Source organism: Thermobia domestica, chromosome 9, assembly GCF_964235325.1.
Source record: "Thermobia domestica chromosome 9, izTheDome1.hap1.1, whole genome shotgun sequence".
NCBI lineage: Eukaryota > Metazoa > Arthropoda > Insecta > Zygentoma > Lepismatidae > Thermobia > Thermobia domestica.
Window position 1 is genome coordinate 202,800,532 of NC_137462.1, and position 17,068 is coordinate 202,817,599.

At 36.5% G+C, this 17,068-nt stretch overlaps 1 protein-coding gene across 2 annotated transcripts in view; it reads left to right on the plus strand.

Moving 5' to 3' along the window:
* Positions 1–17,068, plus strand: part of LOC145660539 (uncharacterized) — a 151,051-nt gene that overhangs the window by 50,938 nt on the left and 83,045 nt on the right. For both annotated transcript variants that reach the window (XM_081725731.1, XM_081725732.1), the window contains 3 exons: positions 6,103–6,470; positions 15,232–15,439; positions 16,151–16,501. In XM_081725731.1, the coding sequence (XP_081581857.1) occupies positions 6,183–6,470; positions 15,232–15,439; positions 16,151–16,501 (847 nt within the window). In that variant the 5' untranslated portion in view covers positions 6,103–6,182. The remainder of the gene's footprint in view (positions 1–6,102; positions 6,471–15,231; positions 15,440–16,150; positions 16,502–17,068) is intronic.

Genomic DNA, 17,068 nt, shown 5'->3' on the forward strand with positions numbered 1-17,068 from the left:
ACCGCCTCCGCTTTTTTTTTCACTTTGAACGCTGTTTCTATTTTAATAGCTCTATCTTCTCTTGAATCTTGTCACAAAAATTCTGTTTTGTCTCGTATCGTGAAGAACCCTAGAATAAAGTTAGAATCATCCGAGATGAAGTTGATCGATTGGTACAGTTCTGCTTTTGAGATTTTATAATGTAGCAAGACAGGATATCAGTGTATATATCAAACATATAGTTTGCAGTCTCTTGACAATTGAATCATTTTCTTACCAAAAAGCAAAATATACACAACATGGGGTGAAATGAGTCGCGTAATGTGGGGTGAAGTGAATATAGTTCCATTTCTTCATATTGGTGGCAGTCTATAATGTATATGTAACTGATAAACTGCTTTTATAAATTCACTGTTTCCTCAAGTGGTTTCTGTGTGTTTTGGAGACTCAAATGCATATTTAAAGGAAATTATTTAAAATTTAGAGAAAGTAGGGGCGACTTTTCTTGTATTTATTTATTTTAATGAATGGTGATCAATCTCGTAATTCAGTTTACGATAGTCCTCAAACTTCTGTACAACACAGTTTGTCATCATTTTCGTATTATGTCAAACTGTCTGGACATCTTTTACGTCACTAAAGAAGTAGGGATACGTTGGTTAGTGCTGGAAGCCAAAATTCAAATTCTCAACAGACACTGTGGACCAAATCTGGCTGGAAGTTGAATCACCCTAACAATAGTAACGCGTTATGTATTTAACAAAAATATTTTTACCCTTATTCCAGATGCCACGGTCGTAGAATTAGAAATGAAACTAACTGCAATGATGAAGTGGTAAGCAGAAAATATGCTAGCAACAGTTGAAGCTGTACATACAATCTATAGAAACAGTTAGTAAGTTAAGAGCATCAGTACAATGATTAATGTTCGTTATGAGACATTACACAGACAAATAATCACGAGTAAAGGTGACAGAAGATGGACTCTGATGATCAATCTGTATTTAATGATGAATATGGAAATGCCTTAAAATATAAACTGCAAATTTTTGCCAAGAAATGTTTTCCTCAGACAACACAAGATATTTGTCATTTAGCGTTTTGTTATGCAAAATGACTGGGAGTGGAGCATCCGTTCGACAGAGAGACTTGTAGAGCAGGATATATGATTGTTTTCTGCGTCGCCATCTACAACTTTCTATTCGGACATCTGTTGTTATTTCACTGGGGTTATATAGTATCTGGTTTATCTCGAGAGTATTTGTGCAAGAATTTTATGATAGTTTGGAAGATTCCTTTTTAAAAATCCAGGATAAAGGTGAATGAATCTTAAACGTAGATGAACCCGGTTTGCTTATTAATAACGAATCTACAAGAGCGTGTTGGCCACTAGAAGATAACGTGACGTACATGCTACATGTTAAGAAAGGGGTGAACATATGATAAAAATTATATGTTGGCAACGCAACTCGAACGTTTCTCTTACCCTTTGTAATTTTAAAAGGAAAACGATTGAAAGTTAATTTTTAGACAGCTGCACTAAGCTCTCAAGTATTCGTGACTGATTCTGAATATATCTATCAAGCTGCATTCCCTGAGTGGATGAGGTTCCTTGTAATTTAAAATCAAAGGAACTCTGCCTATTTCTGATAAACACTGCTACAGCACGCACAACTTCCCTGGAAATGATTGAGTAGTACAATTAACATGGCATAATAGCCATAGTCAATTGCTCATACATTATAGTCTGTTGATAAGACTTTTTTTTCGACTTCTAATCTTATTCTTCAAACTTGCAATTAGTGAAAGTTTGCGCATCCGGATAGAATAACAACAAAAACATAGTTTGGCTACTTATTCAATGAAGTATGAGTAAAAGACACTACAGTGATAAACGGTGTCACTGGCTTCAGAGCCACTGGAATCCATCCATTCAACAGGTTGGTCATACGAGATGACAAATTTGTGAACAGACAATCGATCTCCCTATGCAGTGAACATGAGATGTCAACTAATGCTGAATAGAAATATCAGGAACCAGATATGAATGGAATCTTATACATTATATATTCACCTTGCCAAAAGATATTTTTAGAGGGTAAAGTCAGACAATCTAGACAAACATCAGAAATATTTTTTCGACTATGTTGCGAGATTGAGAACACGAAAAGGTAAGTGTCTCCAGCAGGAATCACATGTTGAAGATACTTCGGAAACTAAAAACGTCGAAGGCTATTTACCAGCGCCCCGACAAGCAAATTTTTCAACTGGATATAGTGCCAGAGTTGTAGCATTTGGTATCATTAATACTGTGTAGGTCCTACTAATAAGTTGCAGGTTGTATGCGGAAGATGTGCTGCAGGGTTGTAGTTTCTGTGAAGATTTTGAGCGAACGAAAATTTATTTGTAAGATGTTACCATGTGCGCATCGAAACAACAACAACACGAATTTGTGCCTACAACTATAACCTATTTGTCAGACAATCAAATGTACACCTGATTTTGAGTCTGGCATACGTGCACCGACTGTTGTGGAAAATATGAGAATTAAATAAGTCAAATCTGTAGTATGGTGGGGATGGCAATGAACATCTAAAGCACATGTTTAAGAGGGACAGATGTTATAAATGCAAATTATGCATGTTATAGATAAGTGAAAGAAAAGAAATGCAAAAGAATATACTGTGTGTGTATATATATATATATATATAAAGAAATACGACATAGAAGATCAGAAGTACTGGCAGTGATCAGAATTGCCTGTAAAGATGTCAATGACAGGGTCTTGAGAGAAAGTGGTCGTTGTCTAATGGTTAAGGTAACAGTCAACTAATCTAAAGGTCAGTAGTTCTAATCCATAGAATGAACACTTTTTATTTATATTTTTTGTGATGCTTGATAGGCAATGCTAAATATTTTAATATTTTACGCTAAAGTAAGATAGACATACATTTATTGTTGACGATAGAAGTGTAAGGATGAAAGTTAGTTTTGTATGATCACGAATACGGTAATCTTTAATTTTGTCTGTTGTGTGGAACTCTCAAAACATTTTGGATTTAAATTTATAGTCCTGTTTCGGCAGCGATTCTACATGAGATGTGGACCTACAGCTTAACATGGGATCCGAACCATATGAACTCCCGCCGGGAACCGAGCGAGATCTCCGGCGCTAAAGACACGTACGCAATTCACATAGCAAAAACATCTCGAATCGATTGCTCCAAACATTAGCATGATTGGATTTCTTTAACTTTTACGTCTGTTCCTCTCCCTGAGCCTGTATAAAGACAGGATTTAGAGTTTAGCCTGGGTTCCGATCCATTCACCCCAACCGGGAATCGAACCTGGGACTAGGCGCACCAACTCTGGCTTGGAAACGAGTTACAATATAAAGTCTCTCCCCCAAATAAACATCGAATGGACATCATATTTCACAGAGAAACATACAGTTAGTTTAGTCAAATTCAAATTATCTACAGACAGGAGGCAAATATACTATAGATCATTATATATTGCTCGCTGATTTGTTCTGCTAGAAATTTCCAGTTTTCCTGTATAGTTTTAACTGATACCCATAACTCAATGTCTATGAGGGGTTAGGTGTAGGCCTGAATCTCATGCATCCGAAACATTACCGCCTTTGTAACACGTTCAGCTGATACAAAGGATAGATTTCGTGTATTTCAAGGGATAAACTTTGGGACTTCATTTTTTCATAACTGATTGCGTAGTGCACATGTATAAGGTGTCCTACATTTATATACTTGAGAAGTTACGACACTTCCACAAGATGATCATTCTCAACTAATATTTCAGAACAGTTTCTCTCCTTATGAGAGGTATTTTCTTGAAACAGAAAATGAAATCGCAACACTTACAATTTTGAATCAAAGCGAAGAAATAAGTTAGTTCGTAACAACAATATTTTATCTGCTCCTGTGGATGTTTCATACCAACTGAAGAGAGACTTAGTGTCTAAATCTACTCTAAAGAGTTATTTAGAGATGTTCTTGGCCACATCTATTAGCAAAATGAAATGAGAAATAGAAGCAAACAAGCTTTCACTAAACTAGATCTAAGAAAAGAAAAGTAAGCTTACAACAGAATTGAACACATGACCTTTAAGTTAGTAAACCAACGTAGTAACCATTTACCCCGAAACGCAACCTAATTTTAGTTGTGTTGGATTACTTATAATAATTTTTTAAAAAATAATTGTTTGGTTCTTCGTTTTCTTTTCCAGAAAGTAACTTCTATAAGGAGAGAATCCGACTTCAAAATTTTGATTTCGAGCGAAATGTACCTTTTCAATTATTGAAAAACAAATAAAAATCTCATACTCGAAAAATTCGTCCTTGATTATATTTCTTGTTTTTTTCTGTCCAAGACTCACCTTTAATTGGTATTTAAACGCTATGTATTGTATTTTTGTTATTTCCAATGATTTAGAAATTCGATTGTGAATAATTAGGGAATCAAAAGCCTGCACAACGTAATATTTTATACGCTAAGAAACAGATAAACAACCATCATCCCAAGTTTGATCCAGAATGGATGAGCTAGGTGTACGGGTTTTTGTTTTTAAAAATATGATGCTAAATTTGATCGCCCATAGCCCAGGAACTGTAAGCAAAATTTAATTCCGATCGGATCATTTGCATAGGTATGAGTTTTTGTTTTTGAAAATATGACGTCAAATTTGATCGTCCATAACTCAGGATCTGTAAGCCCATACAACATGATATTGCATACACTTCTATAGTAAATTAGGTCTCATTCTACCACCATGTCAAGTTTGCTCTTAATCGGATGAGTTTGGTGTAAGGATTTTTGATTTCAAAAACTATGATGACAAATTTGGCCACCCATAACTTATGTCATTCTAAAGGGAATTATTATTATTTGGTAAAAATAGAATAGGGCTCAGGAGTCCTCCAAGTTAAAGAGAAGGAACTCGACATATAAACTTTTCATTAAAAATAATGTGAACAAGTGTTCAAGCGTTTTCAAAAATTTCACCTCAAAAGCTTACAAATTGACCACTTTGTAATAATATTTTCACATCAGTGTATTGCCTTTTGACAAAAAAACGACTGATCCGTCTGGAATGAGTTTTTTAATACGTTACGTAAAACACTTGACTCCAGCTGGGTTCCTATAAATTCATAAATTCATTGAAAACCACGGCCTAATGGGAAATTATTATTATTAAGTATTCTGCCTTTCGGCAGGTTCTGGGACTATTGAGGATTTTTTTTTCTAATTTTAGATTTGGACCTTGAAATATTTCTTCCACGTTTATCTATCTTCATCTTCCTCTTTTAACTCCCAATATTTTCTTCTGTTTCTCAAAATCATCGATCAGCTGTGTTCTTCTTCTTCCTATTTCTCGTTTCCCTTCCATCTTTCGTTCTATGGCGGTGTGAAGAAGACACTTTCTTCGCAAGATGTGTTCAATCCAATTGACCTTGCTACGAACGATGCTGGATAGAAGTGTCCTCTTCTCTCCCATCCGTTTTAAAACATCTTTATTTGTTGCTCTCTCTGTCCAATGGGAAATATGCATCCTAAACGATGGAAAAGAAGAATCAAATATATCTAAACTATTTTCCATAAACTTTAGTTTCTTCGTGCTAAGAACGGGCATTTCATCTAGTTCTGAATATTTTTTTTCTCATGGTGTCTGATGAAGCCAAAAAGTTAGTTGGTGAAACTGTAACATGTATTTAATTTTTAATGAAAATATATGGTTTAGCTCAGCAAATAATTAGCGTGTATTTAATTATTTTTTAAAAAAGGAACAAAGTTGAAACATAAGGTACTTTTTTAAAAAAAAATATGCAACCATTCACTCACACATGGACAGTGGTCACTCTAATGCGTTTATAAATACTAATAATAACAAGTATGAAATAAACAATTATAAGATAAATAAAATAGATGTAACATTTTTAAAATAATATTGGGTTTTCAAAGAGAATCCAGGCCTGCAATTTTGACGATTGCTGCGTGAAGATGTAGGCTAAAATCTGTTACCTTTACCATTATATTGATAAATATGGTTTAATTTTAGAAAGGTGTTTCGAAATGTTTGTCATTGTTAAATATTTTATTTTTCAGAAGCTTTTATAACAGACAGAAGAAAACAGCACAAGAAGATATAAGAAGAATCAATTTACAGTATTAAGTTATAATTTCAGATGGCACTAAAACTTTCATTTTCTAAAACTGGCGGAATCAACCGAAGATTTGCGTCCACGTTATCCAAATTGCTCAACAACACTGGAAGAAATACTATTGCAACGCATACAATTACTGGCAAGGCTATTTGTGTAAGGGCTTTGTCTCCATTGCTAAGAAAGATCAGTCTTCGATATAATTCGCAATACATCGTAGAATCTCCGTATACAGCAGCACCAATTCCTGAACTTCCCTTAACAGAATTCGTCTTCAGAGATGTGGAAAAATGGGCTGATAAAACTGCAATAGTAAGTATTGCTCCTAATTTCTTTTCCAATTTGCTAACAAATTTTTCTTCGTGTAATTATGCTTCCATAATTACTAAATCATCATTGAACATAAATTGTATTATACAGATTGATCCACATAAAAGTAGTCTGGTCGGGTTATACCAAAGACAACCAAATACCGTAATTGTGTGTAATTTTCAGTAATTCTTGCTGGCACAAATGTGCCGCCTGATTCGCAGTTGTTTAGTACTTCGCGGCAATTTCAGTCTGGCGCTGCGATGTAACGAAGGTGTGCCACCTGATGTGGAATTGCTTATCTGGAATTCCCTGTATGTTCAGTTCTGCTAAATAAACCGCGTTAAAGAAACAGTGTTTAGCATGCCGCACCAAATTGTGATAGTAGAAGAATATATGAGGACGGATCAATTACGAAAACACAAGAGGCCTTCCTGCCAGGTACCCAGGATCACAACCACCTGCAAAATGGTGTGTTCAGAACCTGATGCAAAAATGGCGTCAAACTGAGTCTGTGGCGAATGTGCGTAGGTAGATATCAAATTCGTTCGAACGCCGGAGATAGTGCGTGATATCCAGCAGCGAATAACACGAATCCTGCAATAGTTTATACGGAAGCTATCTCAGCAGGTTAGCGTGTCACGAACAACGTGCCAGCAAGACTAGGGTCTCTAATGGAACCACATACCACGCTTTTACGAATCCCTGGCGTTAGTGTATGAACTGTTTACAGAAGAGAGCACAGTAGGCAACGGCTGTGGGTCCTCTCATTCCCCGGATTTATTCTCTTCTGACTTTTCTCTCTAAGGATGCTTAAAGAAGATGTATGTAAACAACCTTCATACCCTTGTAGCAAAACATTACCAACACAGTCCTACAAAGAGCTATAGGTGGTGTCAGATAATATGTTGCGACGTGCGCAAATGTCTCGACGTTAATAGAGGCAACTTTCAGCATTTCTTGTAATGTGCAAGTAAGCTAGTATTTATTATGTTTTCTACTCTTTTGGTCTTTATCCGGTATTACCACGCCAAGCTACTTTTGTGTGGGCTACCGTGTATCATGTATAACATCTGTGAAGATTTGAATATGTTTTATACCAATTAGTAGTTACACTGGCTAAGACATAATCTAGAAAACATTACCTGAAAGAATCACAATAAAACGTGTTAAGGAATTATTTAAAAGTAATGCCAACAACCTCGTCGCTATAAGTCTCTCCACATTAGTGACAACAGTTGTACGCAAGTATTTCGCCTCTGTCTTGTACAATCAGTAGTTTCATGGAGAGAAAACAGTTTTGTCACCGTACTTTAGCACACTGTCGGCAGCAACAGAAAACTTATCAGGCATATATATATCACGATTTGGCAGGATATTGGAAACAGTATGATGGATTTCAAAGAATGTGCTATTGCCTGTGTGTTAATGCTGCGTTTTATTTAAGACAACAAGAAATACTGAGAGAATCTTATGCACAGTGAGAGTTTGCTAAAGTGAAAATTTCACACAGTATACAATGAACTAAGTAAAACACAAATTTCTGACTAGCTACACCACCTGAAGATTAATAGAGGCAATGGGTCTAGTCGTCTATCAAAACAGTTTAATTGCATGTATGGAGGCCACGCCCGTGGGCCGTTCGGCTTATTTGATGGACAGGTTCCCCCAGACAAGGCACCCTGCCCGTAGTTCCCCAGTAGTGACTTACTGTTCTTGTGCACGAGGTGCACTCTCAAGATCTGTTCTCGACCTTGTCATCTTAGCTGTAACCCAAATTCCTGGGATTGACTTCCATGAGCTACCGAATTCCACGGTATGACCACATCTCGGTAGAGTCAAACCCAGTCCGGGAATCCTGGGCGATGCCCGAGGGGGTTTGTTCAATTCCGGCCCTGTCTACCTCTATCGTGCAATTGGCAACTACCTTTGCGTGTAGATGTACTACTCACACGTCAAGATACTCCCGTATCTCATCCCGGATCCAATGGTACGTGTTAAGTCACCATTTGAGTTCGATGCCAGCTCATATCCTACAGAGTTTCCTCTCTTTCACTGGGATCAAAAACCGTTACCCAGATACCTGGCACTTTCCCCAGTCGCCGTTCAGCCTCCCTGCAGGTAAGAATCTGACACTCCCCTCCCGGTAGGTTAGTCCAAGCAATACGGAACATCCTCTAATTATGGTGAGTTACACTCAGGCCGGTAGCCAACCCAAAAATGTAGGGGCGCCCGGTAAAAGTTAGGAGGGGCCCAGCCCAACAATATTATAGTTATCACCATATTATAGTTCATTTGCAAGTCTACTGTTAAAATTTTAGGAGGGGACAGCAAAAAATTAGGGAGGGCAGGCCCCCTAGACGTCCTGTGGATACGGGCCTGGTACACTGTACATTACCAGACTGTACATTAAAGAAGGACCCTTCCCCTTTTCCAGCACTGGCTTGGGATCGGGCATGGCGGGGTTGGCTAATAGTGACAGCACGTCTGTACATGTTAGACTAATTTACCGGTAAAATAATCGGTAATCAGATCACCTGATGAGATTTAACAGGTATGTCGCCGGTGTGCAAGCTGCCATTGCTTGCATGCATTTTGAGCTGTTGCGAAGTGCTTGAACACACTTCGGTGACTTCTGTGTCCGCTACCCAGTGTGTGCTCTCACATAAGACTCAATGCATTTTGCCAGGATGACAAAATAGTTGTACGCGTACAAAAAATAGTCCAGTATGCAGAGAGTCTAAACGGCTAGCGGTTTTGTTTCCTAGTGGTAGTACGTACTTTGTTTCGAGTAAACTCCAAATGAAACAAAATAAACCAAAACAAAAATAGAAATAAATTATTCTACATCAATCATCATCTAGCACGTACTTTAGCTTGTATTCTTCATGGAATTTTGGCATATAAGTCGTCAGTCGTTTAAAGAGATATTGTTTGCTGTGTTTTTTATGCAATGAAGCCCTCAGTTGCGTCAGTGATAGTGGAGAATAAAATCTTAATTGTGCTCTTTGCTCTAAAACTAAGCATAGATCTAACCAGGAACACATTTAACATTCTTGTCATTCCGGGTCATTAAAAAAATGTCACCTCTTAGTGACGTGAATAATCAATATTTAAGTGGAAATGGAAGAATTAATAAAAACTATAGACCAACCTGGGTTTACAAATGTTTCCTTTTGGAGTTATAGGCTGCCGAAAACATGAAAAAATGAACTTTAAAGGCCCATAGCTCCAAAACTATGGGACCTACCGTAGTAGGGTCAATACTTCACTTAGGAACTAACATATGCGCTTTCCAAGAATACATGTTCCAGAATCCTAAGTTACTCCTGAAACAATTTTCATAGAAGGAGTTTGGCTCCTACGGGCATATAATTTAAAGTAGTCACCAACTCTCTCTACATAAATTGTCGCAGAAGTACCACATAGAGCAGTATAGCAATAAATAAAATCGTATATACATATCAATTAAAGTTAATTAAATTACGGTTGATTTGATTAATCAGCAATGTGAGTTCACTACTGAAGAGAAGAAAAAAAACTGGTCCTAGAAAAATTGCTGCCATGTCCTATGTTGACCCCTGCGAAAATACGCTCTGGGTGTGACCATTCAATTATGTTCAAATCAGGAGATTTAACGAGCCTTGAAATGTATTGAAATTCATCCCTATACTTCTCCAATCACATATAGACAAGTCTGATTGTGTATTTGTGAATTGCCATCCTGAAAGACTGCGTTGTTGTTTGGGAACGATATGACTCAGCTAGGAATTTAAAGGAGCAATTCGACTTAGAAATGCCTTTTTTGCAAATTATTTCCATTTGTAGAGTTGAAAATTCTAAAAGCAATAGTGTTTATTTGATCGCGATACGTTCAGTCGTTAGCGAGTAACAGAGGAAGAAAGATTTTGTGATGACGTCGTCCGTGGGCAAGCTGCGAGAGCAGGCTGCCATACACACAGTGCCAAGCATTTCGTTTGTGAGTGGTACCGTGGCACTGCGACTTCCTTTTCCAGAACTGATTGCAAAGACTTAGAAATGTCACCTGCATGTAGAATATAATAATATCTGACGGTGGGCTGCTTAAAAGCTTTTATAATATTATAAAATGTAGTTTTTCCTACAAAGCATAAGGTCAGCGTTTTACAAGAGGAACTAAATTTTCGAAACCAATACCATTTAAATAGATGACGGACGAGATTGCTACAACACCTAAGTATCTTTTCTTTAATCATGGTTCCGATTCCCAAACATAAGTATGTTCATTTTCACGTTTTGTTGCAATTTTTAATGCTGACCCTATATTTTTGTGCTTTAAGGTGTGTACAGGAGCATGGCGTATGCATATGCGGCAAAAATGAAATAACACCTGTAAAATTTTCTAGAATACAAAAAATACTTTACCGGTTAAATTGATTTCACTCACATCGCTCTCCGTGGAACAACTATTGTCACCCGTTTCATCATCATTGTCATTTGATACAGAAAAATTAAACGATGAATCAATGTCCTGAGGACACGGTCATCATCACCAATTCCTTCTACAAGCCGGTATATTTCACTCTCCAATTCACATTGTATAGCAGTTTTACATTTATTTCTTAAAGAGTGCCTTCAGAACCATAAATGACACCGTCACTATTAACCTCTAATACCCCGTCTTGACTACAACCGTCAATTGCGTCTTGTATGTTTTTCTTACGTCGGAAACTGGACATATATCGGGGCTTGTTCAATGGCTCTGATTCTAAACCTTGCAATAATACACTTGGAATAGCATTCTTTGTCAGTTTAACCGTGTAAATGATTCTCCTGGCATTAGCTTTGCTTTCAGTAAATATGACTGTTTGAAGTCGGACTCTTCACGATGTTTGGAACAAACGCGAGTGTTTTTATTTGGCACAAAGATTTTTCCTATTGATTTTCTTCAGTCATAATTTATATTGGTCTAGTGATTTCTCACGACTTGGAATCGTAAAAAAAGATTACAACCAAAAACACGAGAATTATGACTGAAAACACAGCACGTGTTAGGCATTTCTACCTCACTTCACAGACACAGTACGCGCCTACTAATAGGTGTTTTCTACTTCGCACCAGTATTTCTTTCAGAAAAAAAATTCCACGGCACTTTTAGTATTCGGAGGGGCACATATTATTTTCACACAAACTATTATATTTATTATTGCATTATAGACGTATTATATTGGTTCCCTCCAAGGGAGCACTCTCAGAGCTCCAGGAGACAGTGTCCCACCCAAAAACATGCCTGAAAGAAACCCTGCTTCGCACAACTCTACGTAATTACTACTACTCTCTCTCTCTCTCTGTTGTTTTAATACTAATACTGTAGGTAAAACAACTATAAAAACGTGCCTCAAGAATTCAACACAAAGCAAGACTGCTTACGAGCCCAAAACAAACTATTAAATCCACTGCACTGTTAAAAATTCATCAGCTGCGCACAAGTGAGTGGTTGTTGACTCACATTGAGTTTCTTGCTAGCTAGCCCACGGGTGACGTCAACATTTGTGATTCATAAAAAACAAACGCCTATAGAAGCTGAATGAGACAGTCTATCAATATATTTTTTTTTTAAATACGTGTCTCTTATTTTTTAAAACTCTTTCTATTTTACCAAACTTGAACTCGAACTACTCCTAAAATTTCTACATAATCAGTGGTGTATGCCTTAGTATTAATATTATTACATTATTGTCTATTTGCATATTATTATTTTATTTAGTCCAACGATAATTGTAACAATATCTAGGATTGAGTCATACAGCATATTTAAATTGGCAGTCTGTTGGCACCAACACAGTATTGTCAGTTTCGTACCGGTTACACAAATTTCCAGTGCAAACCTACCCAATTGCCGATTAGATACTAAATGTACCACCAACTAAAATAGTTATTTCTTCTGGTTCATTGTAAAATACCAGCGAGTCTCGTCTGACAAGGGAACATCTTATATTGATAGTAGCATTGCCCAATCGATAGACGAGTGAAGAAAACTGAGAATTCCAAAGTTTTACGGGCCGACACCCAGAAACACAAGCGATACAGAGGAAACAAGGGTCTAGAATCATGTAAAGATAGCAATGCAAAAGACACATTGACACAGAAAGAACTTCAAAATGATTAAAGTAATCAAAATTACATTTACACAACAGTATAGTAAGCAAACATTGTACCCACAGATATGATCAATAACCTCATATGTAATGCAGTGTTGCCAACTGAGCACAAAATTAAGTTTAGTTAAATTGCAAGGAAACCCAAATTGTGTGTGCTTTAAAGCGACAAAAACATCGTCAATTTTCAAGAAACTTTTTGCTAAATACCCTTCTGTTCTCTTTGCTTTATAGACATAGATCTCTAATATATGTTTTCGTCACAGAGGACTTTACCTTGTTGCAGGTGATAAAGCAAATGTGTTTCCTCTCATGGTATGAAGTTCAGTAACGAGTTACTAAAATAGTATAATGTAGACAATACCGCCATATACTTTTGTTAGCAATATCGCTGACGGACATCTTAGTCACTTGCACTTGAATTGGCTGACAAGTTTGATATTGTGATGCTCTGTCTTCCCTCCTGTTATAGCCACGAACTGCAATCACTTGATGTGAGCTGATTCAAATCTCTCAAAGTAGCCTGGAATGAAGCCACAGACACGTTTCGACGAATGTATTCTGGAAAATTATTAAACAAGCAACAGTTTCCTAGACATTTTGCTCGATCATGGTACAGAACCGCAACTCCTCAAAATGCTGTTTCAGAGTTTAGGGCAACAGGAATTAGTTCCTGTTCTCAGAAACTGCTTTTTCTCCTAGCTTAATCTCTGAATGATTCAGTGTCCCCAAGCCTGTAGCTGATAATGAACTTAATAATTCCACTTCAGAGAAAGATAAACGTCCAACTCCGACAGCGTTCCCAGCTCAGAATCCCATACATGATAAACATAAAAGATCACTGCACGCTCCCTAGGGTAACGTATCATCCCAAACGAACGTGGTTAAGATTTTGTCAACACCTAAAAGTGAAAGTCAGTTAACAGCAAAGCAGTTGTTCTGAGAGCAGAAATTGTTGACAGAATTCGAAGGAGCCTCTAAAGGACAAATTTCAAAGAAGATGGGATTAAATATAACTGGACCATACAGACAACTCGAAAACGGTTATCATCAACCGAAGTTGTGTATTAGCTAAAATTATCCTATTACAAAGAAACCCCATCAGAACAGCTTTTGGGGTGATTGTGGGGAGTTCTATTACCAACAAAAAGACACAAGATCATGGATTCAATGTGTGGAATGCAAGATGTGGTTTTATGAAAACTGTGAGTCAGGGAAGTATGTGTCAGTAGTTGAACTCTGTCAGGAGTGTGAAGACTGCTGTGCACTATTGTATGATGAATAATTTCTTTAGATTACTTCTGTGTTATGTGAAGCCACGGAGTAAAACCTATTGTTTTAATACTTACTCGTCATATTTTTTTTAATTAATGGTTTATTGGTATTATTATTTGCTGCACACTTGTTTATTGTGTTTCCAATGATGTTCTTCTAATATTGGGTTGAAAATCTACCACTGAGATGTATGTATATATTTTGTAAATCCTGAGATTTCTAAGTGGTGATATTATGTTCAGATGCTGACAATATCGCCGTTTTGCCTATTATATATCAAACATCAGCTGTAATAACTGACCGCTACTATCGACAATTTGAAAAATAAGGAACCATATCTACCATTTTCGCCACTTTTACCAGCGACAAATCATAACTTTTCTAGAAATTAAGTAAAATAAAATTAATTTTAAAAGCAATGTAGATTTAGTGACTTTTTAAATACTCTTTGGTGACGTAAATAAAATTTAGTCAATTTATAATACAGGAATTTAACGACTCTTGAATTGTTACTTACTTATTTTCATGAGAAACGGAGTTGGTAACAATGTTAGCGATCTTTGGCTACACTTGAATTTGTCAACGTGTTTTAGTGTGGTCCAAGTTTCAGATTGAGGTGCTGTGCTTATTTTAATTAATACTACTTATATTTTTTAAAAATCTTAAGCGGTAACGCTAATATCCTGGAATATTATACAATCTTGCTTAAGAGATAAGTAATATTGGTTGTGGGAAAATAAGGAGCACAAGGAGAATTCCTTATAATAAATGGTAAACGTCTCAGTAGGCCACGTCTATTCCTGATAGAAACGTTTACTCTAATAGAGGTCTCTATATCGGTATGTGCAACACCATTTTGCTGTCTGACGCTATAATAGATGTCTCTACCTGCAGGATTGTTGTGTATACTGAAGTACTTGAATACTTCCATAAAAATAGGATATGAAGTTTTTGTGTGGTTGCTAGATAAACAACAAATTTAAAAATAAATATAGGTAAATAAGTAAATATATGTGTTAAATGAAACAATTAAAGCTTTTAATTAAGTCCGACTTTACCTATAGTGTACAGCAGACCGAACACTGGAGCGCAACAGCTACTTCAATTAATATTGATGAGTCATTACTGTGCACAAGTTCTTGATTTCGTAAAAATTAGTGCTACAAACGCTATTCTTCTTTGGTTGTGGAAATTTGCCTAGTTTGTGGCCTTCACAGAAAATTTGTCCGGTGACCCGCCAAATTCTATGTATTTCGATTTATTTGCATTTTCTTGGCGCTTTATTGTGGTAATAAATATGTATTCAAGTGTATTTCTCAACAATATTTTGTTTTTCATCTTTCAATTAACAGAAATGTGGTATAACTGGAAAAAGCTACAAATTTGCAGAACTAAGAGACAAATGCAGACATTTCGCCAAGTCGCTTGTTCGTATGGGGTTTAAACCAGGAGATATTCTTGGTCTTGTAATGCCAAATATGCCAGAATTTCCGATTGTGCTTCTTGGAGCTGTTGAAGCCGGAATAATAGTGTCACCAATGAATCCTATTTATACTTCAGGTGAGTCATATGAATATTGTTCAGCTTGATAACTTTGGACATTATTTTAATTTAACAGGAATTAAAACTTAAAGATTTAATGATAATTTGGGATTATAATTTCATTAACCATAGTACGTATTGTCACCTTGCTTTTGTCATAATGAATAGCTTGATCACGGTATACTTCAACATTAGTTTCACCTTAATAGGATTAGGATTAGGAATTAGATTTCTGGGCTTTCGGCATTTAAGGCCATTTAGCCCGTCACGTATGAGGGATGACGTCCCTCATCGAGCACACTATCCGGTGAAAAGGAAGGAAGAAATGATTGGGGAAGAAAGGAAGTGGTCTGGAACTATTGTGTTGGGTACCATCCCGGCATTTGTCTAGTGTGAATGAGGGAAACCCAGGGAAACCTTTACTCAAGATGGATGGCTTGAAAAAGCTATTACACTTTTTCGACTGAGTGTCCTTACCGGGAATCGAACCCGGGACCGCTCACACCAAAGACGTTCACTTTAATAGGTAGTATGGCTCTCGTACATCAATTTTTAGGTCTCCCATCCTTTATTTTTATTATTATTTTCTCGAAACGCTTTTACAGTGTTAACTAGTTTCGTACAATATCTCATGACTTAGGGACTTACGCGTATATGTGACACACTTCTTGTAGTATTCAGATCCTTCATTAGCTATAATTAAATTAATCTATGTTTATATTCTTCCAGATGAAATATTCCGTCAAGTGAAGAATTGCAACCCACGTGGAATAGTTACAACTACAGAACTGGCACCGAAAGTCCAAGCTGCAGTGAAAGATATAAGTAGTTGTCAGTTCAAGCTTGCAGTTGGAGACTCAACGCCCAATGGTTTTATTAACTTTGAGCGGTTGATTTCAGAATCAGCGTCGTATAGTGTGTCTATTCCAGAGATTCAAAGTTTGGACGATACCGTTATTTTACCATACTCAAGTGGAACAACAGGTCTACCAAAAGGAGTAATGTTAACTCATAGAACTTTAGTCACTAACACCTTGCAGTTCCTCAATCCCGAAGTAAATATTCGAAGAGAAACAACAGGTAAGTAAAAAGCCAGAGTAGCTGTAAGAAAAACTTAAATCATGCTTTGAAAACACTATCAGGCTTGTTTCTCAATGATGACACACATTTTTCACAATTTAGTACGCTTATGGGGAATTCAAAGATGATCTTAGCAAGCTTTTGCAATTTGACTCAATTGGCATTTGTGTGTAACTAACAAGGTACACTCATGTCCAAAATGATTGTCTCATATCTATAACTGTCTTCTTGTAAGAATATAATTTCATAATGGTTTTGCAGGGTACTTTTAATACTGATGCTATGTGTATAATCGGGAAATATATATTTGAAGTAAATTTCATAGAAAAAGAACTATAAATACGAAAATTAGAGTGAGTAAAACAAAATGTTGCTAAATGGACAAGAAAGTTTTATTTTCGTTTTATTGTTCTTATTTACTGCTCTTTTGACATAAAATTTGCCACACAAATGTCTTTGCGAATTATACACATACTAACATTATAAGAAATACCCGGTGAATTCGTTATCAAATTATATTCCTATAACAACATATTTATAGATATGCGACAGTAATTTTGGACATGA